This window comes from Mustelus asterias, chromosome 12 (genome assembly GCF_964213995.1).
Source record: "Mustelus asterias chromosome 12, sMusAst1.hap1.1, whole genome shotgun sequence".
NCBI classification, from domain to species: Eukaryota; Metazoa; Chordata; class Chondrichthyes; order Carcharhiniformes; family Triakidae; genus Mustelus; species Mustelus asterias.
In genome coordinates, this window is record NC_135812.1 from 45,922,643 (window position 1) to 45,944,627 (window position 21,985).

The 21,985-nt window shown below is 45.0% G+C and overlaps 1 protein-coding gene across 1 annotated transcript in view; it reads left to right on the plus strand.

Annotated features, from left to right (window-relative positions):
* Positions 1 to 21,479, plus strand: part of LOC144501420 (14-3-3 protein gamma-B) — an 87,653-nt gene extending 66,174 nt beyond the window's left edge. The window contains exon 2 of the mRNA XM_078225150.1: positions 19,380 to 21,479. Within this exon, the coding sequence (XP_078081276.1) occupies positions 19,380 to 20,036 (657 nt within the window). The 3' untranslated portion in view covers positions 20,037 to 21,479. The remainder of the gene's footprint in view (positions 1 to 19,379) is intronic.
* The last annotated feature ends 506 nt before the right edge of the window (positions 21,480 to 21,985 follow it).

The following is a 21,985-nucleotide window of genomic DNA, read 5'->3' on the forward strand; positions in this document are numbered from 1 at the left end:
GTTTCTCACCAGAACCTATAGAATACGCCCAGTAGTGTATTAATACTACTTGCTTCTCGGCTCCGACCAAATCAATTCTGTCATGAGCCCCTTAAGGACACCCTTTCCAGCACTAATACTCTCCTGAATCACTGCTGCCATCCTTCCTTCTTTATTTTCTTCCCCTTCTTTGCTGAACACCTTGTATCTAGGAAAATGTAGTACCCAGTCCTGCTTTTTATTGTGCCAGGTCTCCTGTATCCCCACAGCATCATATTCCTGCTTGGCTTTCTGTGCCTGCAGCTCACTAGCCTCACTGGTCACACTCCCTGTACGCTCTATAAACCTAATCTTCATCTTATTGCATTCCCTCCTGTTTAATACTTGCTATTTCTTACTCTAATGCTATCTGTCTCTCCCAATTTCTTCTTGTTTTCTTCTCTGGCACAGTGGCACATATAGCACTGCTGCCTCAGTGCCAGGAACCTGGGTTCAATTCCTGGCTTGGGTCACTGTCTGTGCGGAGTCTGCACGTTCTCCGTGTCTGTGTGGGTTTCCACTGGGTGCTCCGGTTTCCTCCCACAGTCCGAAAGACATGTTGGTTAGGTGCATTGGCCATGCTAAATTCTCCCTCTGTGTACCTGCCAGGCACCGGAATATGGCAGCTAGGGGATTTTCACAGTAAATTCATTGCGATGTTAATGTAAGCCTACTTATGACACTAAATAACTAAACTTAAACTCTAATGTTGAATCTTGTTTCTCAGCCCATGGCAACTTGGTTTAAACCTTCCCAATTATCTTTGAATCCCGACAGTGCAGAAGGAGGCCATTTGGCTCATCGGGTCTGCACTGACCACAATCCCACCCAGGTCCCAGCCCTGTCACCCCACATATTTACCCTCCTAATTCCCCTGAGATTAAAGGGCAATATATCATAGCCAATCAACCTAATCAGAGGCCAGAATTGAACCCAGGTACCTGGTGCTGAGGCAGCAGTGCTAACTACTGTGCCCTGTTGAGCTGTGTCCTGTCCAGCTTATGTCAGTCCCAACTCTCGCAGAACCCGTCTCAATATCCCAGAAATCTTTAGCCCCTCCCTCCTACCCCATCTCTCCAGTGTCACACTCTTCTGCTTTTGTCTGCCCATTTCTACATTCGGGCAGAGCATGGGGCCTGATCCAGTGATTACTATCTTTTAAGATCCTGTTTGATTTGCTTAATTGCCCAAGAGGGGACTCGGCTGGTATCCAATTACTGTGTACTGTTTTTAAAAAGGGCAAAATAAGGACTAGATGATATTGGGAATTGCTTGGCACAATGCCTGTAACCAGAGGATTGGGAAATGATGGTAGCAGCTTCTACTGTTTCCTCCCCTCCTTCTCCGAAGAGACATCTCCTCGGGATCTGGTGACTAACTTGCAAAGTTACTAAGCTGCTTCATATTTCCCTTCTCTCTCTTTATACCGCCCAATGGTTCACATATTTCTTAACTATACCTACGTCAGATGGAATGAAGAACATTCCCCATGTATTCCTCCTCCACTCATTGGCTCCCTTTTTAGTCTTGTAAATGCATTGCGTTCCTGAGACGCTGACAACAAGGACTTCTAACAGACAAGTTTATTCACATGTTTTAGCAGCTACTTCATGCGTGTGCTCTGCCTGTGCTCCCAGGGAGAACGCGCCCCCCCCCCACTCCTGACATGTGACCCCTTTTGCAGCCACATCATCACGTGACCACGCAGGCTACAGGTCTCTAGAACTTGTTTCATTAGATGTCCTTTTGCTCTTTATGTATTTATTGAGTTTTCATCTATTTAAGTTGCAAATGTGTTTCTTGCCCTCTGCTTTCCAAATGTCCTTCTAGTTTCATCTTTGCACTTTCTAACCTCTTTCTGCAGTATTGATCTCTGATCCAAACTTGCCACTTTTGTCTCGTCCTAAACCTGCCTGTTCTTTGACATACGGTTGGGCTATGGGATAATCTGGACTTGAGGGTCCTACCCAATGTTCCATCAAAGATGGGTACATGTGCAGTAATTTGGAATGTCCTGCATGTTGTAATGAGCAGGCTGCATGTAAAAGCAAACTCAAAGGTGTGCAGGGGGAGTGGGGAGGTAGTGGAAGAAATGAGGCTTGTACTCAAAACAAAGTTCAAGCGATTGGAGAGGAGAGAGCAGAAACTGTATATTGCACTGGCTGAGATAAAAGTTTGAATGAGGATTTAATGATTAGTTCCATTGCTTTCTAGAATAAACATACTTGTTGCACCAAGATTCAGGAAATATTGTTGGCAGTTTTCATTCCAACTAATATTGAGGGCATGAAAGTCAAATGTTGTCTGGCCCTGGTGGTGATAAAATATTCTTTTAATGTTCTAAGGTACAATTGGTTATTGTACCACAGGACTGTACACCCTTCTGGACCTTGCCTATGTCTGTGACAGCAAATGGCATTGACTGGCTATTCCACTGTAGGAGCCTCGCAGCCAAGTCCAACCTTGCCCCTGCTGGGCCTTTTGCTTTCCAGGGTAACTGCCAGGAGTGAACCTTGATGCAATTTTCTGGTAGCAGATTCAAAACAGAAATGAGGAAGAATTACTTATTTCAAAGGGTCTTGTATCTGTGGAATTCACTGCCCCAGGGTGTGGTGGCTGCTGGGACAGTGAGTAAATTTGAGGGGAGGTAGATCGATCTTTGAAGGGTTGAAGGGTTATGGTGAACAGGCAGGAAAATGGCGTTGAGGTTGAGCTGAGGTCAGCCATGATCTTATTAAATAGCAGAGCAGGCTCGAAGGGCTGAATTGCCTACTCCTGTTCCTAGTTCTTGTGTTCTAATTCCTGTCCACAGCCGTTGTTCCTTTATTTCCATCCTACCCTAGGATACCGAGGCAAAATTGTAGTGTCTGTACCTTCTCCTTCAGCCAATTTGGGGCTGATGTTAGGATCATCTATGGTGTTTTAGTTTTTGCTTTGAGGGTAGCAGCACAGTGGTTAACACTGCTGTCTCTCAGCGTCAGGGACCTGGGTTCAATTCCTGGCTTGTGTCACTGTGGAGTCTGCATGTTCTCCCTGTGTCTGCGTGGGTTTCATCCAGGTGCTCCAGTTTCCTCCAACACTCCAAAGATGTGTAGGTTGGCCATGTTAAATTGCCCCTTAGTGTCAGGGGGTCTAGCAAGGAAAATACATGGGGTTACAGGGATAGCGTCTTGATGGGATTGTTGTTGGTATAGGTTCGATGGACTGAATGGCCTCCTTCTGCACTGTAGGGATTCCATGATTCTGACTCTTGTGCACTAAGCAAAACAATTGTCGGTTAAGAGGGAAGCCTCTATCACTTTGTAAACTGCATAGGTTGAGTTCCTTCTACTGTCAACTTCATGTATTGCAGCAATTAGTTTACCCCTAGCTCAACTGTTCATAGAATCATAAATCATAGAAACCCTACAGTACAGAAAGAGGCCATTCGGCCCATCGAGTCTGCACCGACCACAATCCCACCCAGGCCCTACCCCCACATCTCTACATATTTTACCCACTAATCCCTCTAATCTACGCATCCCTGGACACTAAGGGGCAATTTTAGCACGGCCAATCAACCTAACCCGCAGATCTTTGGACTGTGGGAGGAAACTGGAGCACCCGGAGGAAACCCACGCAGACACTAGGAGAATGTGCAAACTCCACACAGACAGTGACCCAAGCCGGGAATTGAACCCAGGTCCCTTGAGCTGTGAAGCAGCAGTGCTAACCACTGTGCTACCATGCCGCCCAGTTACTTTCCACAGTGTCTAACTTAGACAAAGCAACACAGTGACTTTTAAGCCAAGGTAGTAGTTGTGATTTTGAAATTCAGGCAACCGACACATGGCAGCTTTATTCCTGACGAAGAGTCAGAGGACTTTGGACATTAAGAATTCATAGAATTCATAGAAACCCTACAGTGCAGAAGGAGGCCATTCGGCCCATCGAGTCTGCACCGACCACAATCCCACCCAGGCCCTACCCCCACACATTTACCCGCTAATCCCTCTAACGTACGCATCCCAGGACTCTAAGGGGCAATTTTTAACCTGGCCAATCAACCTAACCCGCACATCTTTGGACTGTGGGAGGAAACTGGAGCACCCGGAGGAAACCCACGCAGACACGAGGAGAATGTGCAAACTCCACACAGACAGTGACCGAGCCGGGAATCGAACCCGGGACCCTGGAGCTGTGAAGCAGCAGTGCTAACCACTGTGCTACTGTGCCGCCCACTCTGTTTCTCTCCAAATAGACAAATTTTTACGGTGTCCTCCACCGTTCTTAGTTCAGATTGCAGCATCTGCAGCATTTTGCTTTTTCTTATGTTGCTTTTGAATAAATGTCTTTATTTTTATAGCAATTAATTGAGTTTTTATTTTGGGCAGGATTGAGGTGACTCTGAAGGTGCCGCATTTCCCTGGCTTTGTTTAATAATATGGAGCTTCATAATGGAATGGAGGTTATTGTCACGTTTCCATTCTTTCTTGGGATAAGAGGGTAGCTGGTGAGACGAGGATTTGTTGCCCATCCCTAATTGCTCTTAAGCTGTGAATCAGCTGCCATCTTCCATCACAACAGAAAATGCTGGAAAATCTCAGCAGGTCAGACAGCATCTGTGGGGAGAGAATAGAGCCAACATTGAGTCTGGATGACCCTTCGTCAGAGCTTCATCAGCTCTGATGAAGAATCATCCAGGCTCTATTCTCTCCCCACAGATGCTGTCTGACCTGCTGAGGTTTTCTGTTTGTTTCTGAATCCAGCATCCGCAGTATTTTGCTTTTGCCATCGTCTTTCATTGTGCAAGTTTCCCAGAGGAGCATATTGAACCTCCGAACAATAAGTATGGACTACAAAAGCAGGAAAGTTTTATGCTGAATCTTAAGTTTTGTTTCAGCCATGACCTCCATGTTGCATCTGGGTTCATGCTTTGGGAAGGATGTGAGGGGGTGCAGAGGGAGATTTACCAGAATGGCTCCAGGGAGTTGGGGGGGGGATTCTAGCTACAGGGTTAGGTTGCAGAAACTGGGGTTGTTCACCTTGGAACAAATGAGATTGAGGGGAGATTAGATACAGGTGAAGAAGGTTATGACGGGCTTAGAAAAGGTGGAGAAATAAAAGCTGTTCCCATTAGCTGATGGCTCAAGGATGAGGAAACATGGATTTCGGATTGTGGGCTGGAGATGCAGGGGGAAATGTGAGAAATAAGGTTTTTTTATGCTGCAAGTCTTAATGGCCTGGGGAATGAGGGTGCTGGAAGTGGAGACGATAAAGGATTCTGAAAGGAAATTGGATGGGTTCCTGAGTGAAAGAAGTAGAGGAGATCAGGACTGCAGGGGTAGAGGAGGAGGAATCCGACTGTCTGAGGTGCCAAGAAGGGCCTGATGACTAAATGGCCTCGTTCTGTATCTTTTGAATCTATGACTATCCTAAGATACGAATAAGAACAGAATGTACATGTTTAAAATTGAGCTGGGTTATGCCTATTCCAATTATCCCACTTCCTCTAACATCTCGTCACCTCAAGGCTCCATTTGATAACTTGCCTGTGTGCCAAGCACGAAGGGATTGACCAAGATTTTGTAGTGAGGTCAGAACTGGACCTGGCTGAGATGCTTTGGGTGGTTAGGTTATTGCCGATTCTCTTGGAATATTTGAGCTGCTGGCTTGTTCTTTGAGGCAGTCACCCATTTATCACCGATTCGCCAAATGCAGTCGTGGCTCAGGTGGTCGCACTCTCGAGTCAGAAAGTTGTGGCTTTTGAACACCCACAGACAAACATGGTCTGTCACGTGAGGGAAAGGCTGTCGGAGAGCTGCACGGTTGGAGGTTCTGCCTTTTAGCTGAGAGGTTAGGGCTTTCTCTCCTCCACCCCCCCCCCCCCCCCCCCCCCCCCTTTCAGGTGGGTGTAAAAGATCCCATAATGCTCTTCAAAGGACAACAGCGTTATCCCTGCTGTTCTGGCCCGTGTTTATACTTTACCAACATATTAGAAAAAAAGCCTTAACTGGTCATTATTGTATTGTTGTTTCTGGGAGCTTGCTGTCTAAATTGGCTGCGGGTTTCCTACAGAACCACAGTGACTGCATGTCACCAAGATCTTTAAGTGTTATAAAGCAGAGATTGATTCCCCCCTCTGAGAAGTAACACTTAACCACTGAGGAGTACCTCACCCTGTAATGTGTAAAAGTGAGTGTGAAGTGGTACGATCTGCTCTTGAGCAATTTTTAGTGGTTAAATCAAATAACTCCCTGACGCACACTAAAATCAACAAGTAGCAATTTATTTATCTAACTGCGAACAGGTTAACTAAACTATTAACAAACCAAATAAAACACAATTCTAATAGAATGCTGTTTAGATAATTACAATTCCTGCTTATTAACGAAGAAAATAGAGTTTTAGTCACACTCTAAATTACAACCAGGTTTTTGGGTCTTCCGGAATATTCTGGGCCTTCTGATTCTTTCTTCCTTTGCTATCTAGATGAGGCTTTGAGCCAAGAGATGTGACCTGTGGCAGATGGCAGTCCTCTGCCTTTTGTCCCATTGCCCTCTTCTTTTGTACCTATAGAACATAGAACATTACAGCGCAGTACAGGCCCTTCGGCCCTCGATGTTGCGCCGACCAGTGAAACCCATCTAAAGCCCATCTAACCTGCACTATTCCAATATCATCCATATGTTTATCCAATGACCGTTTAAATGCCCTTAATGTTGGCGAGACCACTACTGCTGCAGGCAGGGCATTCCACGCCCTTACCACTCTGAGTGAAGAACCTACCTCTGACATCTGTCCTATATCTATCGCCCCTCAATTTAAAGCAATGTCTCCTCGTGCTAGCTATCGCCATCTGAGGAAAAAGGCTCTCACTATCCACCCTATCTAATCCTCTGATGCTGTGTGCCTCTATTAAGTCACCTCTTAACCACCTTCTCTCTAACAAAAACAACCTCAAATCCCTCAGCCTTTCCTCATAAGACCTTCCCACCATACCAGGCAACATCCTAGTAAATCTCCTCTGCACCCTTTCCAATGCATCCACATCCTTCCTATAATGCGGTGACCAGAACTGTATGCAATACTCGCGGCCGCACCAGAGTTTTGTACAGCTGCAACATGACCTCCTGGCTCCAAAATTCAATCCCTCTACCAATAAAAGCTAACACTCTGTACGCCTTCTTAACAACCCTATCAACCTGGGTGCCAACTTTCAGGGATCTATGCACATGGGCACCGAGATCTCTGTTCATCCACACTACCAAGTATCTTACCATTAGCCCAGTACTCTGTAATCCTGTTACTCCTTCCAAAGTGAATCACCTCTCTCTTTTTTCTGCATTGAACTCCATTTGTCACCTCTGAGCCCAGCACTGCAGCTTATCTATGTCCCTCTGTAACCTGCAACAACCTTCTGCACTGTCCACAACTCCACCGACTTTAGTGTCATCTGCAAATTTACTAACCCATCCTTCTACGCCCTCATCCAGGTCATTTATAAAAATGACAAACAGCAGTGGCCCTAAAACAGATACTTGTGGTACACCACTAGTAACTGAACTCCAGGATGAACATTTCCCATCAACCACCACCCTCTGTCGTCTTATAGCTAGCCAATTTATGATCCAAACCGCAAAATCACCCTCAATCCCATGCCTCCGTATTTTCTGCAATAGCCTACCATGGGGAACCTTATCAAACACTTTACTGAAATCCATATGCACCACATCAACTGCTTTACCCTCATCCACCTCTTTGGTCGCCTTCTCAAAGAACTCAATAAGGTTTGTGAGGCACGACCTACCCTTCACAAAACCATGTTGACTATCCCTAATCGAATTATTCCTTTCTAGATGATTATAAATCCTATCTCTTATAATCCTTTCCAAAACTTTGCCCACAACAGAAGTAAGGCTCACTGGTCTATAATTACCAGGGTTGTCTCTACTCCCCTTCTTGAACAAGGGGACAACATTTGCTATCCTCCAGTCTTCTGGCATTATTCCTGTAGACAATGATGACATAAAGATCAAAGCCAAAGGCTCTGCAATCTCTTCTCTAGCCTCCCAGAGAATCCTGGGATAAATCACATCCGGCCCAGGGGACTTGTCTATTTTCACACTTTCCAGAATTGCTAACACCTCCTCATTAACGTCAATCCCGTCTAGTCTAATAGCCTGTATCTCAGTATTCTCCTCGACAACATTGTTTTTTTCCTGCGTGAATACTGACGAAAAATATTCATTTAGCGCCTCTCCTATATCTTCCGGCCTCCACGCACAACTTCCAACTACTGTCCTTGACTGGCCCTAATCTTACCCTAGTCATTCTTTTATCCCTGACGTACCTATAGAAAGCTTTAGGGTTTTCCTTGATCCTACCTGCCAAAGACTTCTCATGTCCCCTCCTGGCTCTTCTTAACTCTCTCTTTAGGTCCTTCCTGGCTAACTTGTAACTCTCAAGCGCCCTAACTGAGCCTTCATGTCTCATCTATACATAAGTCTCCTCCTTCCTCTTCTCAAGAGATTCAACTTCTTTAGTAAACCACGGTTCCCTCGCTCGACCACTTCCTACCTGCCTGACTTATCAAGGACACCCAGTAGCTGTTCCTTGAACAAGCTCCACATTTCAATTTGTCCATCCCCTGCAGTTTCCTTCCCCAACCTATGCATCCTAAATCTCTCCTAATCGCATCATAATTTCCTTTCCCCCAGCTATAACTCTTGCCCTTCAGTATATACCTATTCCTTTCCATCGCTAAAGTAAACATAACCGAATTGTGGTCACTATCACCAAAGTGCTCACCTACCTCCAAATCTAACACCTGGCCTGGTTCATTACACAGTACCAAATCCAATGTGGCCTCGCCTCTTGTTGGCCTATCTACATACTGTGTCAGGAAACCCTCCTGTACACATTGGACAAAAACTGATCCCTCTAAAGTACTCGAACTATAGCTTTTCCAGTCAATATTTGCAAAGTTAAAGTCCCCCATAACAACTACCCTGTTACTTTCGCTCCTATCCAGAATCATCATTGCAATCCTTTCCTCTACATCTCTGGAACTTTTCGGAGACGTATAGAAAACTCCCAACAGGGTGACCTCTCCTTTCCTGTTTCTAACCGCAGCACATACTACCTCAGTAGACGAGTCCTCATCAAATGTCCTTTCTGCCACTGTAATACTGTCCTTGACTAACGATGCCACACCGCCACCTCTTTTACCACCTTCCCTGCTCTTAGTGAAACATCTATACCCCAGAACCTGCAACAACCATTCCTGTCCCTGCTCTTTCCATGTCTCTGAGATGGCCACAACATCGAAGTCCCAGGTACCAACCCATGCTGCAAGTTCACCCACCTTATTCTGGATGCTCCTGGCATTGAAGTACACACACTTCAAGCCACCTTCCTGCCTGCCAGTACACTCCTGCGACGCTGAAACCTTATCCATGACCTCACTACTCTCAACCTCCAGTACACTGGATCTACAATTCAGGTTCCCATCCCCCTGCTGAATTAGTTTAAACCCTCCTGAAGAGCACCCCCCCCCCCCCCCCAGGATTTTGGTACCCCTCTGGTTCAGGTGTAGACCATCCCGTTGGTAGAGGTCCCACCTACCCCAGAATGAGCCCCAATTGTCCAGGTATCTGAATCCCTCCGTCCTGCACCATCCCTGTAACCACGTGTTCAATTGCTCTCTCCCTATTCCACTCCTCACTATTACGTGGCACGGGTAACAAACCAGAGATAACAACTATGATGCCATATCATTATTTCCCACAATAGGATTGGCTCGAGGTTGTCGACCATCAGATTTAAATTTAATAGGTTCTTGGTATCTAAGTGGCTAATTCAAATTTGGCTACATTCAAAAAGAAAATTCAAAAGCCTGTTGCCTTGGTAACCCTGCTGCTTGGTCTGTCGATATAAATGTTTCATTTTTTGGCACTCTGTGCTTGCACTTTTAACCTCTAAGCACAACTTAGCAACAATAAGCTATAAAGCATTTTGTGACGGTGAGGTTGTAAAAGGTGCTATATGAATGAAAGTCTTTTTATCGACTTGTTCTGATTTTTCAAGCCCTTCTCTGGTGCAGCTGTGGCACCAAAGAAAACTGCTGCACAGCAAGAAAAAGAACGGAAGCAGCAGTCTCTGTTCCTGTTAAAGCTTCAGTGTGGTTTGAAGCAAACCAGAATAGTGCAGCTAATGGCAAGGGAGTGTTAAAATATCTCTTGTGGCCTCCTTGTCTTGAAGCCACAGTAGTCATGTCCTGCATTGGCGAGCTTGCTAATTGTTGGATCCCTGACTGTGTTGAAGCTCTGTAAGGCAGTGAGGAAGAAAAGATGCCAGGTTTCTGGCAATGCCGGCTTGCTGGCTGCGTTTGGTTGATCTGTATTAAGTGGTTGAGTTCGACCACAAGATCGGCTGGGCTGCTGTAATGAGGTCACCCAAAACTGTCATGCCTGTATCGCAACCTGCACCCAGCTTCCCTGTTCACCTATCCCCCTGTTTTTGCTGGCCTACATTGACTTCTGATCCAGGACTGGTCACTCATTTTTGTTTTCAAATCCTTCTGTGGCCTCTTTCCCCCTTCTACTTTGATTTGATTTATTATTGTTACATCTACTGGTATGCCGTGAAAAGTATTGTTTCTTGTGCGCTATACAGACAATGCATACCGTCATAGAGAAGGAAAGGAGACAGTGCAGAATGTAGTGTTACAGTCATAGCTAGGGTGTAGAGAAAGATTAACTTAGTGCGAGGTAGGTCTATTCAAAAGTCTGTTGGCATCAGAGGAAGCTGTTCTTGAGTCGGTTGGTACGTGACCTCAATGTATCTTTTTCCAGTGGAAGAAGGTGGAAGAGAGAATGTCTGGGGTGCGTGGAGTCCTTGATTATGCTAGCTGCTTTTCCGAGGTAGCGGGAAGTGTAGACAGATGGATGGGAGGCTGGTTTGCATGATGGACTGGGTTTCATTCCCTTTGTAGTTTCTTGCGGTCTTGGTCAGAGCAGGAGCCATACCAAGCTGTGATACAACCAGAAAGAATGCTTTCTATGGTGTATCTGTAGAAGTTGGTGAGAGTCATAAGGGACATGCCAAATTTACAAACAGATATCTGCACTTCTCCAATTTTGGCCTCTTGTGCCTCCTTGACTCCAATTGCTCCATTATTAGCAGCCATGTGGCATGGTGTTAGCCGGGCAGCATGTGACAGTGGTCAGCACTGCTGCCTCAGCGCCAGGGACCTGGGTTTGATTCCAGCCTTGAAGGCAACTTCCCATTTGCACATTCTCCCCGTCTGCGTGGGTTTCTTCTGGGTGCTCCGGTTTTCCTCCACACCCCAAAGATGTACGGGTTGGGTTGATTGGCCATGCTCAATCGACCCTAGTGTCATGGGGCTTTAGCAGGTTAAGTATATATGGTTACAGGGATAGGGCTTGGGTGGGATTGTTGTCGGTGCAGGCTCGATGGGCCAAATGGCCTCCTGCCCTGTAGGAATTCTGGTCCTGTCTTTAGCTGCCAGGCCACTAAGCTCTGGAATATCCTCCCCCAAATCTCTCCAGTGGTCTACTTCTCATTTGAAGACCCCCACCCTCAGCCAGACCTAATGTCTTGTTGTGCAGCCCCTGTATTGTTTGATATTGCTCCTGTGAAGTGCCTTGGGAAGATTTATTATCTTAGAGATGGATAAATACAAATTCTTGTCACAAGTACACAATCACTGTTGCCCATTGCTGACTAGGCACAGGGGTTGCTATGCCAACACTATTGGCCTCTTGCGCTGTATGCACAAATGAGTATTGAGATCGCCAAACACAATGGTAGCCTTCATGGCATAGGAGGAGGCCATTCAGCCCATTGAGTCCCTGCTTGTTCTCTGCAGGAATCCAATTGGTCCCATTCCCCTACTCTATCCCCATAGCTCCGCAGTGTCTATCTAACTTCCTGTTGGAAACCATTTATCGTTTCCTCTTTCACACCCTTGTATATGGTGAGCTCCAGGTCATTGGGGTCCTCATTTGGCCTGGTAATACAGGTCACTCAACTGGCAAACCCCAACCTAGAGCAAAAGCTCTGTTCAAATCTCAGTAAAAAGTCTCACGACACCAGGTTAAAGTCCAACAGGTTTATTTGGTAGCAAAAGCCACAAGCTTTTAGAGTGCTGCTCCTTTGTCAGGTAAGTGGGAGTTCTGTTCACAAACAGGGCATATAAAGACACAAATTCAATTTACAAAATAATGGTTGGAATGCGAGTCTTTACAGGTAATCACGACGCACGACAGCGCAGAGTCACTGAGCAGAAACTGATAGCCAAGTTCCGCACACATGAGGACGGCCTCAACCGGGATCTTGGGTTCATGTCACACTATCTGTAACCCCCCACGACTTGCCTGCGCTTGCAAAATCTCACGAACTGTCCTGTCTGGAGACAATACACATCTCTTTAACCTGTTCTCAATGCTCTCTCCACTCACATTATCTGTATCTTTAAGACTTGATTACCTGTAAAGACTCTCATTCCAACCATTATTTTGTAAATTGAGTTTGTCTTTATATGCCCTGTTTGTGAACAGAACTCCCACTTACCTGACGAAGGAGCAGCACTCCGAAAGCTAGTGGTTTTTGCTACCAAATACCCCTGTTGGACTTTAACCTGGTGTTGTGAGACTTCTTACTGTGTTTACCCCAGTCCAACGTCGGCATCTCCACATCATGACTTCAAATCTCACCACAGTGGATGGTTAACTTTGATGGTTAACTTCCTCCCACCCCACTGCCCCAAAACAATTGTACTGACAGCAGCTTTTCACTTTCATCCTTTATCTAAACCTGTCATCCTCCTGTACACCTCCACCGAATCTCCTCTCAAACTCCTTTTGCTCCAAATTAAACAATCCCAGCTTCTCCAAGCTAACCTTGTGGTTAAAATTCCCCCTCATCCCTAGAGCCATTCTGGTAAAAATCCCTCTATACCCTCGAAAGGACCCACAGATCCTCCCTAAAGCATGATGATCGGAACTGGGTGCAATATCCAAGTTGTGACCTAACCAGATGCTCAGCGTTACTTCCTGTTTTGTATTCATACCTCCAATTTATGAAGCTCAAAATCTCGTGCTTTCCTAACTAATCTCTCAATGTCCTACCTGCCATCTTCAAAGATCTGCATACATCAAGGATTCAATTATTTCTATTAATCAAATGAAATTAGTCATGAGTGATTAGTATCTGATTTATTGAACAAGACTTTTTGATTTGCTTTATTATTGTCAAATGTATTAGTATACAGTGAAAAGTATTGTTTCTCATGTGCTATACAGACAAAGCATACCGTTCATGGAGAAGGAAAGGAGAGTGCAGAACGTAGTGTTACAGTCATAGCTAGGGGATAGAGAATTAGTGCAAGGTAGGTCCATTCAAAAGTCTGCCAGCAGGAAAGAAGCTGTTCTTGAGTCGGTTGGTACGTGACCTCAGACTTTTATATCTTTTTCCCAACGGAAGAAGGTGGAAGAGAAGGATGCTACGCACCCCGGTCATTAATTATGCTGGCTGCTTTTCCGAGGCAGTGGGAAGTGTAGACAGTCAATGGATGGGAGGCTGGTTTGCGTGGTGGACTCGGCTTCTTTCATGACCCTTTGTAGTTTCTTGCAGTCTTGGACACAGCAGGAGCCATACCAAGCTGTGATACAACCAGAAAGAATGTTTTCTATGGTGCATCTGTAGAAGTTGGTGAGAGTTATCGCTGACATGGCAAATTTCCTTAGTCTTCTGTGCTATCAGCCAGCAATGAAGAATACAAGAGCGAAATGGGTTTAGATTGTTCAGTGGGTGCAATAAAAGATCTATTAATGCTTCACTGCTGAATAGATCATGGCTGATCAATGAGCTCAACCCCACTTTCCACTTGTTCCTCAGATTCTTAGATTCCAAGAATCTATCAAATCTTTTCTCAACTACATCTGATGGCTGTGTTCGCAGCCCTCTTGCGTAAAGAATTCTGAAAATTCACATCAGCCAGTGAAGAAATTTCCTAGTCTCCATTGTAAATAGCCGATGCCTTTGAAGCAATGCTCCTACTCCTGAGTTCAAGACTTCTCGCACAGGGAAGCAACTTGTATGTACATGAGTGGCACAATGGTTACCACTGCTGCTTCACAGCACCAGGGACCTGGGTTCGATTTCCAGTTTGGGTCACTGTCTGTGGAGTCTGCATGTTCTCCTCGTGTCTGCGTGTGTTTCCTCCCACAATCAAAAGGATGTGCTGGTTAGGTGCATTGGCCATGCTAAATTCTCCCTCCGTGTACATGAACAGGCCCAGGGGTGTGATGACTAGGGAACTTTCACAGTAACTTCATTGCAGTGTTAATGTAAGCCTACTTGCGACACGAATAAATAAACTTAAACTATCATCATCCTGTGTTTCAATGAGTTCATCTCTTTAGATTTTTGATGTACCTGACCCACCCCCCCTCCCCCCATAGGACAACCCAATCATTTCAGGGATTAATGGATCTTTTATTGCACCCACTGAAAGGCAGGTATATCCATCTTTGAGTATACAGTACATCAGGGTGGACTCACCAAAGGTCTGTTTAATCACAGCAGGAATCCCTTATTTCATACTCCAACCACTTTGCATTAAAGGCATCATGCTATTTGCCTTCCTAATTGCTTGCAGTGGATCCGTGTGGCGTTTAGTATTAAAGACTTGGATGTTTATCTGGTACCCAGACATCCCAAAACACTTTACAGCCAGTGATATTCTAGTGAAGTGGACTCACTGCTGTGATGTGGTAGCCAATTTGTACATAGCAAGCTCCCACAAACAGCAATGTTGAAATGGACCAGATAATCTGAATTTGTGATGGTCACGCTCATTCCTCTGAACATCTGTAGATTTGTATTTGATACACTGAGCAGTAATGCACATTGTCACAATCAGTGCTGTCCTGTATAACAGTAGTAAAGGTGTTTCCCCATCCTAGGGCATTTTATTGTGGAGCTGATTCCAGCAGGCAAATTAGCAGCCACCCGAGTTCAATCCACTTTAAAGTTTGTTTGCAACATTAGTTGAGGTGGTCAATTGGCTGTCAATATAGCAGTTCACAGTGAGTGCACAGGAAGTAATTGTAGCTTGAGATTGTGCAAACTTGAATGAAAAAGAAATCATACAGCACATTTCATGAGTTCAGGATATCTACAAGTGCTTCACAGCCCATGTCGCACTGTTGAAGTGGAGTCACTGTTCTAATGTAGGAAAGTGCTGTTGCCCGCTCTGGTTGGCCCTTTGCTGCGTTGTTGTTGGAAGCAAAATGTTCTTCCTCCTTTTGAGGTGATTGCCACATTCATCAGCTGGGTCACGATGGGGTTCCAGTGGGGGTGTAGGTGACCGCTAAGGCTGATTTATGCCCACAAGGTTCTGGTGCGGACAGGGTAGGTAACTGTGGACAGTTGAGTTTTGGGCAAGTTACTGGCTTAGGATTTCCTCTCCTTGTGTTTTTTCTTCACCTCTGATGTACGCTTCCTTTTGAAGGAGGCTGCACTGTTTTGCGCCAGATGTAGCGATTGAGTGAACTTTTCCCAGGGCTTTAAGGGTCAATACTAAAACTCCTTATTCTGTATCCTCTTAGTGCTTCCTTTGACTGCCATGAGAGTGCAGTTCTCTGGTGCCGCTGCAGTGAACGGAGATTTGACTTTGGGGCAAATTCTCCATTCTCGCTGGTAGCGGCGGTGGGGCTGTAGGTGGAGGAGTCGGAGAATTCCGGCCTAGTATTTTAACGAGGGCAACTATGTGGGCATAAAAGCTGAGCTGGCGGAAGTGAACTGGGACACTAGGCTAGCGCATAAATCTGCAGAGATGCACTGGCAGACATTTTAAGGGCATGTTTTAGAATTCTCTGAATAAGTATATTCCTACTGTGAAGAAAAATTCTAAAGTGAGGACCCACCATCTGTGGTTAACTGAAGAAGTTAGGGAAAGCATTAAGCTCAAGGAGAAAGCCTATAAATATGCTAGGATGAGTGGCAGATCAGATGATTGGTCAGAATATAAAGAAAAGAAGCAAATGAATAAAAAATCAATCGGGAGAAAGAAATTGATGAGAGGAAGCTAGCTAGAAATATAAAAATGGATAGCAAGATACTTAAAAAGGAAAAGAGCAAGTAAAGTAAATATTTGTCTCACTCTAGAGAATAGCGAGTTAATAGTAGATAAGGAAATGGTGGCTGAAATGAACAGATATTTTGTTTGAGGCTACAAAACCCATTCCAGTAATATCTGTAAATCAGTAGGTGGAAGGGAGAGAGGAACTTGGTGAAATTGCAATCACTAGGGAAACAGTACTGAGCAAATGGATGGAGTTGTGGGCTGACAAAGTCCTTGGGTCTTGATGAACTTCATCCTCTGGTGTTAAAAGAGGTAGTAGATGTGTTGGTATTAATTTTCCAAAATTTGCTCGATTCTGGAAAGGTTCCATCAGATTGGAAAGTGGTAAATATAACCCCCATTAAAGAAGGGAGAGTGGCAGGAAACTGTAGGTTGTTAATCTGATAGCTGTCATGGGGAAGGAGTTAGAATCGATCATTAAAGTGATTTTAGCTGGGCACTTGTGTGAAATAATTGGGAAGTGTCAATATGGTTTTATGAAAGGGAAAATCCTGTTTAACCTATTTATTAGGGTTCTTCGAAAGAATCTTGTGCTGTGGATAGAGGGGAGCCGGTAGACGTACCATAGAACCATAGAACCCCTACAGTACAGAGAGAGGCCATTCGGCCCATCGAGTCTGCACCGACCACAATCCCACCCAGGCCCTACCCCTATATCCCTACATATTTTACCCGCTAATCCCTCTAATCTACGCATCCCAGGACACTAAGGGGCAATTTTAGCATGGCCAATCAACCTAACCCGCACATCTTTGGACTGTACTTGGATTTCCAGAAACCATTCGATAAGGTGCTACATCAAAGGTTATTGTGGAAAATAAAAGCTGCGTGTCTGCGTGGGTTTCCTCCGGGTGCTCCGGTTTCCTCCCACAGTCCAAAGATGTGCGGGTTAGGTTGATTGGCCAGGTTAAAAATTGCCCCTTAGAGTCCTGGGATGCGTAGGTTAGAGGGATTAGCAGGTAAATATGTGGGGGTAGGGCCTGGGTGGGATTGTGGTCGGTGCAGACTCGATGGGCCGAATGGCCTCCTTCTGCACTGTAGGGTTTCTATGATTTCTATGATTCTAAATACTGTGTGTAGTTTTGGTCTCAAGGAGGCTGTAAATGCATTGGAGGGGGTTCAGAGGAGGTTTACCCGGAATGATCGTGTTGTCTTATGAGGAAAGGTTGGACAGACTGGGCTTGTTTCCATTGGAGTTTAGAAGAGTGAGGGGGTGACTTGATTGAAGTGTATAAGATCCTGAATGATTTTGACAAAGTGGACATGGAAATGATGTTTCCCCTTTTTGGGGAAGTTCAGACTGAGGGGTGCCCTTTTTAGGGCAGATGAGGAGAATATTTTTCTGAGGGCTGTATGACTTTGTAACTCTCTGCCTCAGAAGGCAGAAGAGGGGTCACTGAATATTTTGGGCAGAGGTAGATAGATTCTTGTTGACAAAGGAATCATCAGGGTGGATGGAAATGTGGAACTCAGAAGAAAGAGACCAACCACAATATTATTGAATGACCGAGCAGGCTCAAGGGGCTGAATGGCCTACTTTTGCTCCTATAGCATAATGGTCTCTCTGGCTTGAAAGGTTGATCCATTGATGAAATGGAATGTTTTACAATGGGTTATTTTTGGAATTCCTCTGCAATGACTTTACTGTTAATCCGCAGTCTCTAGGGGTACATGCTGCAATTGGAAAATTGTAGATTGTGTCCAGTTGTAATTCTGTGGGAGTGGGCTTTTAGATCATATTTTTATTTTGATAGATCACAATTGAGCATTTTCCTGCAATTGGGTTGCTTGCTATTCAGATTTGCCTCCAGTGTTTGGGATCCAAAACAGCAGTCAATCTTGTGCTTGCGTCCTGCCTCCCAATCTCTTTACCATTTGCCAAGACTGTTTAGCTGATCAAATGGAGAATTGCTGGCCACCCTTGGTCCAGTGTCTCTGGTTGTATAACTAATGAGCTGGACCGCACAATATCTTGTGTTCAGCCCCCCCTGCGAGTGTTCAAGAAGTCGCACTAACCTCCGGTCCCATCACCAGACCTGGTATCCAGAGCAGAAGATTCTTCCCTTGATGCTGAAGGGCATTCCTTGCGTCAAAAGTTGGACCAATTGAAATGGAGTAACTGGGGGATTTTGGGGAAACCATTTAGCGTACAGATGCCTCCATTTTCCAGTTGAGAAATCCAAGCTATCATCCAAACCCTGTTCTCATTTGAAAAGCAAATTGGGTTTAAAAAGAAAATGTGTAGGTTGTGGGAGGCAGAGGGTGCAGTAGATCTTTGAGATTTGCTTCAAACATTTGCCCACAAGGTGCACCTTTTCAAGGGGCATCGATCTAAGATTAAATGCAAGGCGGAGCAGGAGAAATGGTTTTGATTAGAGAGGCACGCAAGACCATGGAATGTATAAGGAGTCAAAAGAGAACATGCTGAAAAATCTCAGCAGGTCTGGCAGCATCTGTAAGGAGAGAAAAGAGTTGATGAATGTATAAGGAGTGTTGACAAACTGAAACCGAGAATGTGTTAGATAAGGGATTGAAGAAAAGGGGGGAAAGGATTCTAAATACCTGCAGTTAGGATTGCCTCTGGTGTGGAGGATAATAAGCTGGTTGACTGAATGACTTGTTTCTCTGTTGTGGTTTCCATGAACATTGAACGTGAGTTTAATTGGCATTCTGTTTGAATCCCTGATTGTTTATCTGTGTTCATTTATTTTTCTGTGACACAAAGGCAGAATTTTCTTTCTAGTCCGATACAACAGGACAGGATCATGTGCATCTTATTAAAATTGGTTCCCTAAGGGAGTCATGAGGGGCACTTCCTCTCCGTCTTCTGTTGCACATTCTGATGTGTGTGAGAGCAGTTTACTCAGTGGGTTAGAGAGGACTGCCTTGTTAGAATTGCAGAAGGAGACCCATTGTGTCTGGCAGCCTTTTTGAAAGAGTTATCCCTTTAGCCCCATTGACTTCCTCTCTCTCTCTCAAGCCACATAATTATTCCTGCAATTAACTTTCTAAAGTTACAGTTGTATCTGCTTCTATTAATCTTTCAGGCAGTGCATTCCTGATCATCATTACTTGCTGGGTAAAATTGTCCTCCACCCCCCCCCCCCTTTTGTTTCTTCCAATTAGCTTCAATCTGTGTTCTGATTGTGTTGGTGTTATGTATTTTTTTTTCTCTCACCAATATAACTTTTGTTGCACCTTCCCACAGGTAACGGAACTGAATGAAGCTCTTTCCAATGAAGAAAGGAATCTTCTCTCTGTCGCTTACAAGAACGTGGTGGGGGCAAGGCGTTCATCTTGGAGAGTCATCAGCAGCATTGAACAGAAGACCTCCGCAGATGGTAATGAGAAGAAGATTGAGATGGTGCGGGCCTACAGAGAGAAGATCGAGAAGGAGCTGGAGTCTGTGTGCCAAGATGTGCTCAACCTCTTAGACAATTACCTGATCAAAAACTGCAGCGACACGCAATACGAGAGTAAGGTCTTCTACCTGAAGATGAAGGGGGACTATTACCGCTACCTCGCCGAGGTGGCATCTGGTGAGAAGCGTGCCACAGTGGTAGAGTCCTCTGAGAAGGCCTACGGGGAGGCCCACGAGATCAGCAAGGAGCACATGCAACCGACGCACCCCATTCGGCTGGGCCTAGCCCTCAACTACTCTGTCTTCTACTACGAGATCCAGAACGCCCCCGAGCAGGCCTGCCACCTCGCCAAGACCGCCTTTGACGACGCCATCGCGGAACTCGACACCCTGAACGAGGACTCCTACAAGGACTCGACCCTCATCATGCAGCTGCTTCGCGACAACCTGACGCTCTGGACAAGCGACCAGCAGGACGACGAAGGCGGGGAAGGGAACAATTAAGCCCCGGGAGGGGGGAGGGGGAAACTGGCTGCTGCAGCTGCGACCGCAGTCTTTTTTTTTCCACATGGGGTGGGGGGGGGAGAGCTTCCGGTTACTCCCTCCCTTCACTCTCCGCCCTGTTGACGCCTCTTCGACATTTGCCAAAACACCACTAGCGGAAAGTCAGACTTGGCTGTGCTGTTACGGAATGGGAGCCACACTGGCATTTGGACTGTTCTGTAGTTAAATCAGTGGAGTTGTTTCATTTAACGTAAAGCTAGACTGAAGCAAAACTTGAATGATGAGGTCTGCACATAAAAATTGCTCTTGTGGTTTCAGTAACCTCCATTGTTTGTTCTGAAATAAAAAATCAAAAGTATTAATGAAAATACAGTATTAAATATTTTTTTAATTTCAGTTTGCCTATTTAAAATAAAACAACAAAAAAATTAATTTAAATCTAAACATATCCCCGGACCCCCCCCCACCCCCCCACTGCCCCCAAAACTCATGGCTCAGGTCCTCCAAATACATTCTTTCAGTTCATAATTAGTTTCCACATTTGGGGCAAATTGTCAAAATAAATTTGTGGATCTACCAGCTGTCAAAGTCTAGTTTAAACCCACTGGCAAATGTATTACTTTTTTTGAAGCACTTTTCATCACCAATCGACACACTTGATAATTGGATATTTGGGACCTGCCATTTATAACTGGTGCCATTTTGGATCACAACTAGTTTTACTTACCCCCCCCACCCCCTTCTGTATGTTACTGGAAATACGGGATAATTTTTTTAGGTCAGGCTGAATCAAAGGCAGATTTCATAAGACAAATAATGGGAATTGGTCTTTAAGCAGCTTGTTTGTGTTTTTTTAATAAAAAAAGAAACGCACTTGCCTATTATGCTGTCTAATCAAGTGTAATATGATTATTATGCTCCAATATTGTGCATGCTGGTGACGTATTTAAACAGTAGCTCAGATTTATTAACTTATAGGTGTGATGTATTCTTAAGGCAAAAATACTAGTCTTCAAATGTAACTGATTTGCTGGAGTCTGCTCTCCCCAAATGGTCGTAACAGTTAATTGGTCTGTTATGGACATTAACTATAGTGACATGCGATTATGTAATTGATCTGTTGAAAGCACCAATGTTCTAGCTTAATCTTAATGTCTGGTGTTTTGTTATAGTGAAATTATTACAAGTGTAGGAGCTTTTACCTGAACTTGTTAGTGTGAGGCTTCTGTTTGTGCTTCTTGTCATGTTATGCAGTGAACTCTTCAACAGTTTGAGCAAAAGTGACTTGATTATTTTAACTCTGGTCAGTGTATCTATGGGGGGGAAACTCCTTCACACAATGGAGCGTTCCTTGGCAGTTTTATCAGCAATGGAATATCTTGAATGTGAGTCATTTATGTAGTCGCACACAGGCTAATAAAATCGCAAATCAGTTCTACTGCTTCTGCAGTGTGCCTCTTCAGTCCCTTCATTCTTTGTGTCGCAGTGTTGTTACAGATCCAGAGCTTTGGGGCAGAGGGTCCTTGGAGGTGATTCTGGGGGATGGGAAAGGAGTGGGTAGAAGGTGCTGTGCTTTGGTCAGGATAACTGTCATAACTTCACCCAGTGGTGGTGGCCATGATCCCCATGCCAAGTGTAAGGGTCATTGCTCTATTAGGGGCATGTGGTACCTGCCTTGCCAATCTGGCAGGATAGTTGGGTGGTGCTTTTCTGTAGCATCCACAATTCTGTCTGGTCAAAGATTGTTGCCCACTCAGCCATGCTGTGCCAGCAATTCCTTGCAGTAGGATTGCAACTTGAATAAGCTATCTGGGGGCCTTGCAGAGTGGCCAATGCAGCATGTACTCGGCCCTGTAAGTGTGGGGTATGTTATGTTGTGTGACCAGTGGGATTACTGAGTGAGCCCAAGATTCCACTGGACATGCTGCACGGAGCCCAGGAAAATAGAA